A 16357-nucleotide genomic window follows, 5' to 3' on the forward strand; every position below is an offset into this window, starting at 1 on the left:
CCCTGGCCGCAGCCAGCCCTGCTGCACCCCCTGCCCACACTAGCCCTGCACCCCCTATCCTGTCCGCACCAGCCCTGTACCCCCTGTCCTGCCCGCACCAGCCCCGCCCCCCCGCCCTGCCTGCAGCCAACCCCGCACCCCCTGCCCTGTCTCCAGCCAACCCCTGCCGCACCCCCCTGCGGCCCTGCCCGAAGCCAGCCAGCCCCACACACACCCCTGCCCGCACCAGCCCTGCACCCCCTGCCCTGTTTCCAGCCAACCCCTGCCACACACCCCTGCCTGAAGCCAGCCAGTCCCGCACTCCTCTGTCTCCAGCCCTGCCAACCCCTGCCGCACCCCCCCGCGGCCCTGCCTTAAGCCAGCCAGCCCACCCCACACCCCCCTGTCTCCAACCAGCCCACCCCACACACCCCTGTCTCCAACTAGCCCCGCACCCCTTGCCCTCCCTGCAGCCAGCCCCATGTCCACTGGTGCCCTGCAGTTCCCAGGGCAGTAACCCTGCACACCTGCTTCAATGAGGGGGGCAGGGAACAGCTGGGACGCAGACATGTGCACCCCCTCCCCCGGGAGTGGCGGGGACCCGCACATGTGAAACGGAGCTCATTAATAACTGATCAACAGCATATATGATGCAATGTACATAATATATCATTGTATTATTTATATAGTTATGGAAAGTGAATAATACATGGAAGAAATGAAAGGGCTTTTTTTTACAGGGTTTTTTGTTTTGTTTATGTTAGTCATCCCTGCCGGGGTCCCGCCGAAAATGTTCGAATTGGGCCCTGCACTTCCTAAAGCCGGCCCTGCCTTTACGTTAGCCCTGAGGCCGGGGTTTGGGGCCGCAAACCTGGACGGGGCTGCGGTCCGGGCTCCGATGTGGGGGCTGATTCCGGGTCACTCCACGGCCTCCAATACTAGGGACCCACGTACCATGGTAGCACGCTCCCTCCAAGAAACCACCTCAGGCCCCGCCCTTCAACCAAGTGAGCCCCGCCCCTCTCCCGTTACTAGGGAAGTGAGGTCACACAGTATGGCGGCTCGGGCCCGGAGACGCTGAGGCGGTCCGGGACCCTGGGGAATCCGCGTCCATCCGACCCGGAGCGGCGCCGCCCGCTCGCCTCACTGGTTTCGAGCGGCGGGACCGGGGGCTGCGATGGTCACAGGAGTTGCCGGGCTCTGAACTGGCATCCGTGAAGCCGACTTGGGCGGGCAGAGCAGCCGAACTGGGCCGCTGCCATGGAGCTGAGAGTCGGGAACCGATACCGGCTGGGCCGGAAGATCGGGAGCGGCTCTTTCGGGGATATTTACCTAGGTAAGGCGTGGGCGCGGAGCCTTGTCCTGCAGCGTTCTGTCTCTGCGGTGTTTGAGCAGCTGCCTTGGGGCTCACGAGCCTATCGCGAGGGGTGGGGGCTCTCGGAAGTCTCTCACTGTGTTCGCCCGGGCCGGGGTAGGGAGCAGGCGGGTGGGGTGGGAGTCAGTTCATCCTCCGGTGTCGCCCGAGCTGTTCTGCTGCCAAAGAAATGCCCCCAAATCTCAGGAAACTTCTTGTTGTCACGTACGGAGGAGAGACTAAATTCGCATTGAAGCATCATGCTCTAATTTAGGCAGGGCTGACAGCCAGATCTCCTGGATTCTATACACATTTTTTGCTGATTTACTCCCTTTGTGACATTGGGCAAGCTGTTTTCACACCCTGCTCCACTCTCTTCCCATCTGTAAAACGGATAAAGATACTGACTCACCATTTGACGACTGTGTAAAGTGACTTGAAAATGAACCATGAACATTGATGCTAGATATCATTATAATTGCTATAGAGTTGATGAAACTGCTGTGACTTTGTTTACTTTTCTGATTAGCCTATAAGAAATTGGCCAACTAATGATAATTATCAGAGGGATAGCCGTGTTAGTCTGGATCTGTAAAAAGCTACAGAGTCCTGTGGCACCTTTAAGACTAACATATGTATTGGAGCATAAGCTTTCGTGGGTGAATACGCATGTGTCTGACGAAGTGGGTATTCACCCACGAAAGCTTATGCTCCAGTGCATCTGTTAGTCTTAAAGGTGCCACAGGACTCTTTGTTGCTTTTTAATGATAATTAGGTATGGGCCAAAAAAATCAAACCCTTTTTAAACCAGTATAATATAGTGGGCCTATGTGACTTTTCTTGCCTTGTGTATCTCACTTACCCAGTCTTGTCATAAGTGTAAGTTCTTCAGGGCAGGGATTATCTCTTCCTCTATGTTTACACAGCACCCAGTTCTGACTGGGGCCTCTGGATTCTATTAATAATTTAAATCATAAGCAGACTTGAGAAATTGCATCTTTTAAAACACATTTGTAATGTGTTCTAAAAAAAGGTCTCTGGATTTTTATCTTTGGAAGGCTATTCCAATTTTTAGAAGCAGACACCTGTGCTAACATGCTACATATAGAATTTGAATGTTAGCACAGGTGTTTGCTTTCAAAAATTGGAGTAAAGATGAGCCATTAAAACATACTTTCCTGCAACCGCTGCTGAAAAATTGTAGCCACCTAAATTAAAAAGAATATCACTGATTTGTGTGTGTGTATCAGCTGCATCTGTATACAAATAAATTAATGTACCTTTCTACACTACAATATTTCTTATTGCAATGGACAGCTGTTCCTCAGAAATAACTTCTAAACTAAAATCACTTGTTCACAGGCACTGAATATTGATTATCCTTGCACAGAACACATGCGTAATGAAGTCTCCATGTTTCTAGCTGAAGGTCTGCAGTGTATATACAGGGAGATCAGGATTCTCAGTCTCTATTAATGTATTCATTTAGAAGGCTGAAGAAGGTGGTATATGTTGCTACGCACATGTAATACCAGTACTCCAGAATCTGCACTGGCTACCTATGGGTTTCTGGGTGGAGTTTAAGATGCTAGTTAGTTTGAGGCCTGCCTGCCTAAGGCCTTGTCTACACAACAGGTGAAATTCAATCTAAGCTACGTAATTTGAGTTACGTGAATAGCATAATTCAAATAGATGTAGCTCAGATCTACTTACTGTGGGGTCCACACTACACAATGTCGACCGGAGATGCTCTGCCATCGACTCCCCCGGAGAGCGATCTGCGGTCATTTGAGCGGGTCTGTAAAGACCTGCTAAATCAACCACCGATGCATTGATTCCCTGGTAAGTGTAGCCTGTGCCTCTCACCATGCAATTCTGCCATAGCTAAGATCAGTAGAGGCATTTGAATTGGACTTCCCATAGTATATTCAGACCTGTAATTATCCACTGTTGCAGTTCCATCTCTGGGGGGTGATGGCGGAGGCAAGAGAGCAAGCCAGCGCTTGTCATCCCTATCTACACTAGAGCTTCTGCTGGTGGAGCTGCACAAGTGAAGTATTAGGGCATGGCTACACTTGCAGATGTAGAGTGCTGTGAGTTAAACCCACCTTTGTAGAGCGCAGTAGGGAAAGCGCTACAGTCTGTCCACACTGACAGCTTCAAGCGCACTGGCATGGCCACATTTGTGGCACTTGCAGCGGCATTGGGAGCGATGCATTATGGGCAGCTATCCTGGCATGCAAGTGACTGCAATGTGCTTTTCGAATGGGGAGGGGCATGGAGTGTGACAGGGAGTGTGTTGTGTGTATGTGGGGAGCGAGAGAGTGGGTTTTTGGGGTGTGTCAGAACCAACCTCCCCCGCCTCTCTCTCACTCACGGAGCTTTGAATGGGCATTTCCGCATTCCTGCAGCCGATTTCACAACAATGACAAGAGTGGCCACTTGACTTAAGGGGATGGATTATGGGACGTTTCCGGAGGCTGATCACAGTGCAGTAATGCAACACCTCGTTCACACTTGCGCTGCTGTGCTCCAGTGGGGGCAGAGCAAACGTTATTCCACTCGCCAAGGTTGAGTACCAGCAGCGTTGTAGCTGCGGAATCAGAGTGCTCTATGTGCCTTGCCAGTGTGGATGGGGAGTGAGCTAGGGCGCCCGGGTTCCTTTATTGCACTGTAAATCACAAGTATAGCCAAGGCCTTAGTCCTGTATTTCCTAGCCTAGACAGTCCCTAAGAGAGAGAGTTGTTTGCAGAACATACTGCATGAGAGTGCCCCCTTTTGGTTCAGAATAACCAACTACTTTGGGGTTAGGGTTAGGCATGATGTTTTGGCAGACATCTGGGGAGAGTTTCAGTTTGAAGGGATATGGTTAATTATGTGGACTTTTTTTGAAGTGGGGGTAGAGAATCTGTTCCCCCCACCCCACCCCCAGGAGGTTTTTGTGAATAACAATTCTTAGTTTTATTATGTTTGTGCATTCAGCTACTTGGTAGGGTGTCTAGAGCCTAGAACAGGTATTGTTTGTCTAAATGTTGAAATAGAAACAAATATGAGCTGAGTCTATACTGTTTTTCCTCCATGTTGGGAAAACAATTTTTAAAACTAGTTTCTTCTCACAATTGTGAAGCCAGTATGAATAGGGCATAACTTAGTCAAAACAAGTTTAAAATCATTTTGAAACTAGTTCACTGCCTAACCAGTAATGACTTAATATTCACTCAGTAGATTTTTAAAATTCCACCCGAATTTTAGATTTAGGATTTTGGTTTCTTTCCCTGCCTTATCCTCCTCCTTCACTACAAATATAGGATGTGCTGGGAGGTTAGGGCCCTCTCAAATGACACTTTTCAGAAAGGAGTCCACAGTTCTTCCTCAGTCACTTTGTGCTTTCAGATTCTCTGCCTCATCCCTCAAGTTGTAGGTGTTTAGAATCACACCAAGCTGGCTGTGTAGGACTTGCAGACAGAATTTCAAAATCCAAAGCACTGTCTGAAATAAAACAGTTTGAAGTGCGAATTTAAAAAGAACAAACTAGGGGTTTAATATACCTAAATCTTTTGAAATTGCCCCCTTGAGAGAAAAAGGAAAAAAAGTAGCATGGATTCTCACATGGTATTTTAAATAGTCCCAAGAATGTATAATATACAGATAGAGAAGAATAACACATTTAAAATAGGTAGCTGTTCTAAAGTTTAATACACTAGGCCATAGTCTTTGGAGTCAAACCAGTATACGTTTTTACAAAACTTGGCCCACTGTGTTTCAGACTTGCGCATGGTGTTTACTGTCAGTTTGATAACTCCTTATTCTAAATCAGATTTTCACAACCTCATTATGTTTACTATTAAAAATAAAATTTAAAAATCTATACTACTGCTACATTTGACCACAAACCATGAAGGCCACCCCAAAGTTATTCTGGAAACTTTCTTTTATTTTATTTAGAATTGTAATAAAATGCCTTGCCTACCCTGATCACTCTCAGCAGTTGCAACTCACCACTTGGGAAACACTGCTCTAGAGTATAACCCTGTATGATTTAATTCTTACATCTAAATAGAACAGAATAAAACCAAATGTTTTCACTAATGATATGAACATTGAAAATTATCTAGACTTAAAATGAGGAAACAGGGAACTAGGAATGCAAAATTGTATGGGTTAAAAACATCACCTGCCCTTGTTTTTTATTAAGTAAAAAAAGGCCTTGTAATGTACACTCCCTTTTCACTCTTTCAAAAACTGAAGTTGATTTTTTTTTTAAATGTCTCATTTATTGTCTGTCTTTAAGGTAATAGTTTGTTTGTTTGGGTTTATACAAAAGAGTGCCTATCCAAGGCTCTTAGGTGCTCTTTACATATCCAGCAGAACTTGATCCCCTACAAAACACTGTCTCCATGTGGATCTCATCCCCATCAAATCCTATCCTCTGCAGCAGCTGATGGAAATATGTGCCTTGCAGCATGCCCTGAAGGTTAGCAGACCAGGACTGTTTCTGACTAGGGTAAGAAAGAAGGCTATTTCTAGAGGTGATGATCCCTGATAGAGAATGCTTCACCACCAGTCCTCTTTCAGACTGAGTGATCTCCATATGGAATGCTTTTACTGATTGCAGCTGTGGTGGTATGGTACAGGGTGGGAGAGAGTCTCTCTAGTCTCTCCAGCTGTGTACTAAAAAAAAAAAAATTCAAAAATTGCTGCTCTGATCTGGCAGGGGCAGGGCCAGCTGAGGGGGAGAGGACAGTGGGCCCAGTGAGTTCAGCAGGGGATCAGGGTGCGGGGATGTGGGTCTCTGGGGGGGCTCTAGGCAGTGAGGGGTTTGTGGCGAGGTGCTGGGCAGCATAGGCCTGGGAACTAGGTGTGTGGGGGATGCTCCAACACCCCCAGGCTTTACTTGGGGCTCTACTCCTGACTCCCTGCACCCGGGGTCCCGGCTGCTGGTTCTGGGGTCCTGGCTGCTGGCCCTGCGCACCCACTCTGTGGAAGGGTCTTTGGGCGGGGGCTGCTGGGCATAGGGGTCTGTGGGAGGCTTTTAGTTGTGGGGGCACTGGTCATAGAGATCTGTGGGGGAGGTCTTTGGGCAGAGGAGTGCTGGGTATAGAGAGTTGGGGTGGGGCAGCACCTGTCGGGGGTCGGTGTGGAGCGTGGTGCAGATCTGCCCCCGAGGGGAAGGGGCAGGCTGGCAGTGCAGGGTTCGGCAGGCCAGCATTGTCTGGCGCAGTGGTTCTCAACTGGCGGCCCACAATGGTAAATAGGTTGAGAATCACTGTTCTAGTAGGAAAGACCCAAGATATATGGAATGCTGTAGGTGAAAATTAACTCCTTAATAATTTAATAAGCAGATAGACCTCTGTTTCATGATCTGCACTCATGTGCTGCCACAGAAGAACCACTTAATAAGCAGGCCCCTTAAGATTTTGGATTGTACAGCCCTGTCTAAAGCGCACTGCAGTAATCCAGGCTCGAGATGACAAAAGCCAAGATCACAATAGCAAGGTTTGAATCCGAAAGAAACACTCACTATCTCCTGGACATTGCTACTATATGATTGTCTAACAGCAGTGAACGGTACCGAAGCACACCCAGATTGCAATTGAGTCACAAATGGCAGGCATATACCCTCTATTAGAGACAGAGAAATAATTTTCTCCATACCTCCTAGTTGCTTTCCTCTGTTTGCCAGCATCCACCTCAATATTAGCCAGATTACGCTTCAGACAACTTCTGCTTTCTTAAGGAGTGCTGTGAAATGTTGCCCAGTCAATATAAACCTTTGTGTTGGCTGAAAACCTGCTTACTTGACAAAGAAGGCTACCTTACCAGGGAAAATTAGGCAATTAAAACTCAAAGTTGCAGTTGATCCCTTTTATTACATTAATAAAAAATTCATTAATTGCAGCCTAGTGTGGGTTTTATGGTTCTCAGAACTAATTTTCGTTAGCATTTTCAAAATTCTGAGTGCTCTCATTCCCCACCTCTCCCCCACACCCAGTGCTATTTCTTTAAAATCAATTATATGCATCAAGCATGCATGTTCTTAGCTCCTTACCCAGGTCTTGGCACTGTATGCTTCGTGCATGCTCCCAGCATGCCTCTTCTCATCCCTCACCCTAAGCGGTAGGGCACCCCCAGATTCAGGCTCACCTGAGGTGTAAGAAGAGGATCTCAGACTACTTCAGAGGGATGATCCTGGTTCATATAGGGTCAGGGAGAGGGACTTAGACCTCCTCCAAAGGAGCAGGGCTTTCCCAGATGCCAGCTCACATGGGGGCCAGAGAGAAGGGCTCTGCCCTTCTCTGAATGACAGGGACCTCTAGATCCTAGCTCATATGGGGAACAGGGAAAGGGGTTCAGACAACTCCAGAGTGACAGCACACCCAGAGGAAGGAAGAACGTCGGGCTAACAGGTGTCCTCTACTTGTGATCCCTTCCACCCACTTCCATGAAACCCCTTCTAGTGTCTGTCCCCTCTCACTCCCCCTGACCCGACTCCTTCCCCTACCACTCATTTTCATTTATCTCCCTCCACTCACTATAGTCCCAAACCCCTCCCCACGCCTCCATTCCCTAATTTCCCCTCCTTGCCAGCAGGCATTCATTTGTGTAATTTATTTTCTTTTCAAAAATAGTTTTAGCACCTTCTGAATTTTATGCTGTACTCTGATTACATTTTTCCAAAACAAAAATCCTCAGAGCCAAATTGTAGGAACATGACAACTTTTTTGTACTTTCAGATTTCTTCAAAGGATCAGATTTGAACTCCTAGGTAAGGCTACACTTTAATCATGGGTATTTTTAGTAAAAGTCTTGGACAGGTCACAGGCAAGACTCAAAAAATCACTACCCATGACCTGTCCATGACTTATACCATAAATATCCCTGATTGAATCTTAGGGGAGGGTGCTGCCAGGGCGGGCGGAGCCCATGGCACAGGCTGCCGGGTGAAGGGATCCCTGGGGGACCAGCCACTGCTCTGGCCGCCGCCGGGGCAGGGGAGCCCCAGAGGGCCGGCTGCTGCTCTGGGTGCCCGGGACTGCTGCTGGGAGTCGCAGAGCAGCGGCTACACCCGTTGCATCCGGGGCTGCTGCTCAGGCGGTCCCCAGGGCCAGCCACACTGGCCACTGCAGAAGTCATGGAGTCCGTGACTTCTTTGACAAACATGGAGCCCTATTCATAGTGCCAGAATGTTGCTCAATTTCAGTGACTGTAAGATGTCCCTTAAGCTATTCAGGTCCAGAATCATGGCTGGCTCACAGTTCTCTTGGGAAATCTGTCTGCATCTGTGCAGCATAATCCGTTAGGTATGAGCCTAATGCTCAAATGCTAATCTGCGGAGCCAAAATCTTTTTTTGAATACTGTTTTCAGTATTTCTTCCTTAAAGAGTTAGTGATTGCCATGCTGAGGTAAATGTTGAGTGATTGAGTCCATTTGGGCAATGATCAAACCATGGCTTTGGAGAAAAGTTGATAAAATCTGTCAATCTTAAGGAACCCTCTGTGACAGGTTCCCCCCAGGGTGTCACCTGGAACTTGGGTACCACTGAGCACTCTGACACACAAGCCTGAGTGCTCTCTCATACTTTACAGCTGTGACAAGCTGCAAAGCCCTCCAGCCTGCACTTTCACCAGCATTCACACAGGTAGGGATACACAGTTACATGCAGTTACACACAGGCTCTCTGACCACCAGATTCTCAGCCTAGTACTCCAGAGTAGTACCATCTTGCCCTGGTCAAATCTGGCCAGTATATGGGTTAAATACCCATTCCACCTCTCCCTCAATGTGAAGATCACAATGCACACCAAGCAGAGATTTCCCCCCATCACTCCAGTCAAAGCTCATTGGTTTATATTAAAACAAAAACAAGTTTATTAACTACAAAAGATAGATTTTAAGTGATAGCAAACAGATAAAGCAGATTACCTAGCAAACAAAAAACTAAAACTAAGCTTAATATACTAAATAAATTGGATATGAATAGCAGATTCTGACCCTAACTGATGGTACAGGCAGACTTGTAGATTCTTAAGGCAGAGCTACACTTGCTTTGCATCTTGAAATCCCCAGGTATTTCATACACAGGCTAGAAATCCCTTTAGCTTGGGTCCAGCACTTCCCCCAGTTCAGTCTTCGTTCTGCAGGTGTTTCCAGGAGTCTTCTTGTGTGAGGAGTGAAGAACCACGGGTGATGGCATTCCCTGTCTTGTATAGCTTTAGCATATGGCGGGAACCCTTTGTTTCAAAACCTGGTTCTCAGACCTGTTCGTGGGAAAAATACTGCTATCCCAAGATGGTGTCCAGAATCATGTGGTCTGGTCATATATCCTTGTAGGCATAGCAGCCATTACTTACAGGCTGTCTGTAGCCTTCTCAGGAAGGCTCACCAAGTGGGAGATAAGCTTCTCCTAAGGCCTGTTGTTTTCCCTAATGGCTCATTGCCCTGAATAGGCCCATCCAAACCAGCTATCTAGACTGAAAGCATCTTGTCTAGTGGGTGTAACCCAGGTGTAATTACATTTGAAGTACAGATACGTAGTCAGCATTTATAACTTCATATACAAAGACGAGGCATGCATATAAATAGGATAATCATATTCAGCAAATCATAACTTTTCCAATGACACCTCACATGACTTATCTTGTACAAAATGCATCATAATTATGCCATAACCATATTTTAATAATATTACTAGGACGAATATGGGGTGCAGTGTCACACCCACATATGCCAGCAATGCTCCTCTGCCATGTACATTGGCCAAACCAGACAGTCTCTACACAAAAGAATAAATGGACACAAATCAGATGTCAAGAATTATAACATTCAAAAACCAGTCGGAGAACATTTCAACCTCCCTGGTCACTCAGTTACAGACCTAAAAGTTGCAGTTCTCCAACAAAAAAAACTTCAAACACAGACTCCAATGAGAAACTGCAGAACTGGAATTAATTTGCAAACTGGACACCATCAAATTAGGCTTGAATAAAGACTGGGAGTGAATGGGTCATTATACAAGGTAAAAACTATTTCCCCATGCTAATTTGTCTCGTATTGTTATTCACACCTTCTTGTCAACTGTTTGAAATGGGCCATCCTGATTATCACTACAAAATGTTTTTTTCTCCTGCTGATAATAGCCCACCTTAATTGATTAGTCTTGTTAAAGTTGGTATGGCAACACTCATTTTTTCATGTTCTCTGTGTGTGTGTGTGTGTGTGTGTGTGTGTGTGTGTATATATATATATATATATATATATATATATATATATATATATATAAATATATATATAAAATCTTCTTACTGTATTTTCCACTGCATGCATCTGATGAAGTGGGTTTTAGCCCACGAAAGCTTATGCCCAAATAAATTTGTTAGTTTCTAAGGTGTCACAAGTACTCCTTGTTCTTTTAGTTGTATTTAGGGAGGAAGGCCACGTCTGGGTGGATCTCAAAGTGACACACTTATCCAAAGTAACAGACTTATTCATATTAATAAATTCCAGGGCCAGAAGAGACCATTGTCATCATGTAATTTGACCTCTTGTGTAACAGCCCATAGAACTTCCCCAAAATAATTTATAGAGCATATCTTTTAGACAAACATCCAGTGCTGATTTAAAAATGGTCAGTGATGGAGAATCCACCACAACCCTTGGTATGTGGTTCCAGTGGTTAATTACTCTCATGCTTGCTATATTTGAAATGTCTCAAGTTGAGTAGGGTTACCATATTGCAGTCCTGGAAAAAGAGGACACTCCAAGGGGCCCTGGCCCCGCCCCAACTCCACCCCTTCCACAAAGTCTCCGCCCCCCTGCTCCACCCCCTCCCCTGCTTCCTGCGAATCAAATGGTTGTGGGAAGCCTGAGGCAGGCAGGTAAGCTGGGGCTGCGGTGGCGGGGGGGGGGGGGGGGGGGGGGGCATGAGGAGGCGCAGCCCAGTCCACCTCCCCCACCCTGGCTGAGTGGCTCCCTCCGGCGGCTGGCCAAGAGGCTCTGGCCCTGGCAGCTCTGGGCTGTTCCTCACTGCCTCAGCTGCAGCTCCTGAAGCCCTGGATCGCAGGCTCTCCTCCCATATGCTTTCTATAGTCCAAGCTTTGCCTGCAGAGAAGCTGACTATGGGGGTTGCGGGGGGAGATATGGTGCTGAGCACCCCCCTCGCTGGGCCCCCCAGGTGGCGGGTGAGGTGACACCCCCACGTGCCCCGGGCCGGGCTGAGCCTGGGTATGTGTCCCTTTAAGAGCGGGGCCTGGCTGAGCTGAGCCGGCAAGGGGGTGGCTTCGCTACCCGCTGCAGGCTGATGCCGGAGCCTGGGCTGAGAGCCCCGCTCGTCTCCTGCACCAGTTCCGGGCAGGGCTTTGCTGCAGCTCCCCCAGTCCCCCAGGACTGGGCTGCCCCACGGTAGGGGCGGGTTGCTTGAGGCAGGGCAGGACCCGGTGACGCCGAGGGCTGAACAGGCCTGGCAGGGCAGTGCAGGGGCTGCTGGAGGGGGAAGCTGGGGAAGGGGTGGCACGGCCTCAAACCCCTGGGGCTGCCTGCCCCGCGGAGGAGGCAGAGGGGCGCAAGCCGCAGCAGAACCCCAAACCCCCGGGGGAGGAGATCTGGGGCCAGCCCGGGGAGGCAGGAGCAGCCCTGGGGTTGCTGGGCGCGTGCAGGGCAGAGCCCCGGGAGAGCCCCAGCCCCGCGGTGGGCAGTGCTGCAGAGGAGCCCCAGGCAGGGGGAGCCGGGCCGCCCGCACCCACCTCTCGCCGCTGCTCCCGGTACCGCTTTCCGCCAGCGCGGCTGCCCTGTCAGCTGCTTTTGGGTCTTTAAATAGCCATCGGGGGGAAATCCCGGACATTTTTAGCTTTTTACAAATTCCCCTCGGACCGCTATTTAAAGACCCAAAAGCCGGACATGTCTGGGGAAATCCGGACGTATGGTAACCCTAAGGTTGAAGGAAAGATCATGATCCACAATAGAAAATGTATCACCTGATTACTTCCTTTATAGCATGAATGAAAATTGATCCTTATTTTGAAAAAAATTAAAAATTGTTTTTTTAATTTTGTTTAAATTGTTTCTTTTTTAAAATAATATGTTTAAAATTAAATCTGAATTTATTATAAAATATGTTAGGGCCTAAATTTATCTCTTAAATCATTTAAATAAAAAAATTAGCTGAATCCAGGAACCTTTATCAAAATCTTTTCTATATAAATAAAGAATATGTGGGAAAAAATCTAACTTTTGAGGTAAATATGGCACAGTAGGTCACTGTATTAAGGTCTTGTTTTGTTTAATAACAAACTTTGTGCTCTTTTGCTTGTTTAAATTCCTGTTATCCTAATGCATCTTGACACAAATCATGTGCAAAAAATTATCTAGTAAATAAGCAATATATCATTTATGATTTTCTAGCATACTAAAATATACAATTAATAAGAATCAGAAAATATTAAAATATAAAATTGCTTAAATGTACATAGTTATAGTGGACCTTCTTAGGTAGCAAAAATATGTACCAAATATAGTCTAAAGGCATGATTGAGTTGTAAATCAACATGTTTTAGTGGTTATATTAACCAATAAGAATGCACCTTTCTTTAGAAAATAAATGATGTACACATGGAAAACTTGATTACAATCAATTATTTAAACTGAGGCTTTCCACTTGGTGATTTAAATCATTTATTTAAATAGTCTTGATTTAAATCAATACACCCTGTTCCCTTCTGTGACTGACTTCTTCCCCCCATCATCAGCTGCTCTAGGTGTAGATTAAGATCTCTTTGGGCTGCTCTTGCAGAATGGGACCTCAGCAGATGTGGAAGATTTGACTTTTAGTATGTAAATTGATGAGTTTATGACTATGTATTTTATAATGAATACCACAGAATATAACTGAGCTGACCTTATTTTACAACCTATTTTCCTGTAGTGTAAGTCCCCTATGGGCACTCATGGTATGTCTACACTGCATTTAGACACCCATGGCTGGGGTTTGCCAGCGGACTTGGGCTCACGGATCTAGGACTAAGGGGCTGTATAATTGCAGTGTAGATTTTTGGGCTCAGGCTGTAGCCTGAGCTCTGGGACCCTCCCACCTCTCAGGGTCTTAGAGCCTAGGCTCTATCCTGAGTCCAAACATCTACACTGCAGTTAAACAGCCCTTTAGCCCAGCCCTACAAGCCTGAGTCAGCTGGTGTGGTCCAGCTGCAGGTTTTTAGTACATACTCTCAGAGAACTGAAAATTAACTTAGTAGATTTCCTTTCTAGGAATAACTTCTCCCCAGGTCCAAGACACGCTTCTTTGGGTATGTCTGCACTGTGGTGTAAGCCCGGAGTTAGTAGAACTCAAGTTAGCAGACCCTAGGCTTGTTAATTTAGGGCTTGAATGTTTACACTAATTTGTAACCCCAGGTTAGCAATTGTTGAACCCTGGGACCCCGCCTTGGGCTCCAGTGTCTACACTGCGTTATGTGGTCCCAAGTCCAACCACTCATATTCCAGACTTTCTAGTGCCCTCCCAGAATGTGGCTGCTCTTGCCCACTGTTCATGGTGCAGTGTGGGAACACTTGACTGTCCAGGGAACAAAGAAAATCAGCCCATGGGATTGTATATTACTTTTGGTGGACTCCAAGCACAAGTCCAATGGGACTGCTTGTCATGCCCTACTCTAGATGAGTACTTCCAAAGCTGAATTGAAACACTACACCCATTAGTAGAGTTATCTGCCTTTCAACTATGGTTTTGGTCCTACTTTACTCATTGCTGCACCTAGACAGCCAGTTGGCTAGAAATGTATTTTTCAGGCTATGTCTACACTATAAATCAACACCTCTGAGCAATGTAAGTTACACCAACCTAAGTGCTGGTGTGGACACCGCTATGCCAGCAGGGGAGCTTCTCCCACCAACATAGCTACTGCCTCTGGCGGAGGCAGGAGTTAAGACGAAGGGAGAGCTCTCTTCCATCTGTTTAGAGCATCTTCACCAGAAGCAGTACAGTGGTGCAGCTGCTGTAGTACAGATATAGCCTCAGTATCCAGTCATCAGGAAGGACTTTCCATTCATATGGGGACTTGGCCTTGGGTTTGTGGGTGATGGATTGTTGGCTAGTAAAGCTTGTGAAAGTGAGCCTGAACAAGGTAAAAGTTATTTGCTTAAAGTAGCTCAGTATAATGAGACACTATCTGTGGAGAACAGCAGTTTAGCTGTTGGGAGTGGCAACTTGCCTGTTAAGGAAGCTGTCCCACTTTCCAAGTATATATGTGAAATCAGCCATGGTTGCTGGGACAAGGAAAGGATCTCTCCAATTGTTTGTTAAGAACAGCAGTGTGCCTGCTGCAAAAGTGTGTGTCTCTAGCTCTTTGTTGGGGGGAGGGATAGCTCAGTGGTTTGAGCATTGGCCTGCTAAACCCAGGGTTGTGAGTTCAATCCTTGAGGGGGCTACTTAGGGATCTGGGGCAAAAAATAAGTACTTGATCCTGCTAGTGAAGGCAGGGGGCTGGACTCAATGACCTTTCAGGGTCCCTTCCAGTTCTATGAGATAGGTATATCTCCATATATTATTTTTTTTTATTTATTTATTAGAAGAAGCCTGTCAGCCTATGGTGGTTGAAAATTTATCAGTTGTACCAGAGCTGGTTCTGGATTCAACTGAAGCCCAGGAAGGAAATGTTCCTAAGTTTGTCTCTCCTGGGGAGAATGACATAGTAACTAGGTCGCACCCAGTTAGTGTCATAACAAAGTCCCAGGGACCAGGCAGTTCTGGTGTGTCTATTTTGCCTGTTGCTAGTGTGTTGCTGAGTAAAGATATGACAACTCTGTTTAATCAGGTTGATATCATGACTAGGGCACAAGCAGAGCATTAAGGTGGTTTATCTGTGTTATCCACTAACAGTGTGGATAGCTTTGAGAATGTTTTAAATGGAATGAAGATTGTCAGGGAATTTGAACAACCCTATGATAACCAACTTGTTGGGAAGACAATGGTGTTGGAACAGGAATGTCTCCATGTTGATTCTATAAATGAACAGTCTGTGTCTCCGGTTCAGAGGGAAGACTGGGTAGCTGAATCTACAGAGCAGGACAGCAGTGCAGTTAATCTCTCGAGAATACAGTGGATGGCAAGTAAACTCCCATCTCTAGATACTTTGGATATGTCTTGTAGTGTCTTAGTGGACTCAACATCTGATTCCATGTGGAAGCAGAGGTTGGTAATGGAAGGACAAAAGAACCTTGAATCTAACATACTAGTGAAAATGGATGGTATCTCTTTAAGATGGAGTCCAGCCTTGGAATTAGTAAAGGTTAAAAATCTGAAAACTAGTAAACAAGCTAGTGTCTGTGTTGTTGTAAATTACTTGACTGATGGTAGGGGGGAGAGACTTACCTGTAGCTGTTAGCAAAGAGGACACACCTAGCCAGCCATTGGATTCTGTTACACAAGAGACCTCAGATTTTGACCCTCCGGAACAGGGAGGAAGCCACAGGTTAACCCTAAAATGCCAAAATCCCAATGGTATTGAGCCAAAGGCATGGCATCACAAAAATGTTTGTAAATATACACTCGTAATAGATGTGATGTTAACTCTTGTAACTAATGTGTTGCTGATACCAAGAACTATAAAAATGTACAGTTGTTCCTAATCTTTTGGAAAAACCCTTGAACATGTTAAGAGTGATATATAAGAACACACTTTATGTTAAAAGGCCTTGTGATACTGATATTTCAAAGCTAGTGCCTGCAACCAGTCTTGGAACTTTTCTCAGCAGAAAAGATTCCAGATCTAATGTGTGGTATAAAAAGGGGAAACTGAGGCACACCATCATATTGCTTTCCTGGCTAAATGCCAAGATTTCTACGCTATGGAGAACATTAATATCTACATTGACTTGAAGTTAATTGGGTTCCAAACATTTGCCAGAGCTTGTTAGAATAAATTAGCTATTTTCAAGAGCAGATCTAATCCACTATTGGTCTAACCAAGTTTTACCTTGGGTTTGTAAAGGGATTCAATGATATTGTTACTTCCATAATG

General features: G+C 46.2%; 1 protein-coding gene across 3 annotated transcripts in view; it reads left to right on the top strand.

Annotated features, from left to right (window-relative positions):
- Positions 1-1031: 1031 nt before the first annotated feature.
- CSNK1D (casein kinase 1 delta) overlaps positions 1032-16357 on the top strand; it is a 48434-nt gene continuing 33108 nt past the window's right edge. For all 3 annotated transcript variants that reach the window (XM_054048431.1, XM_054048430.1, XM_054048432.1), the window contains exon 1: positions 1032-1315. In XM_054048431.1, coding sequence (XP_053904406.1) covers positions 1240-1315 — 76 coding nt within the window. In that variant the 5' untranslated portion in view covers positions 1032-1239. The remainder of the gene's footprint in view (positions 1316-16357) is intronic.

This window comes from Malaclemys terrapin, chromosome 13, assembly GCF_027887155.1.
Source record: "Malaclemys terrapin pileata isolate rMalTer1 chromosome 13, rMalTer1.hap1, whole genome shotgun sequence".
Taxonomy (NCBI): domain Eukaryota; kingdom Metazoa; phylum Chordata; order Testudines; family Emydidae; genus Malaclemys; species Malaclemys terrapin.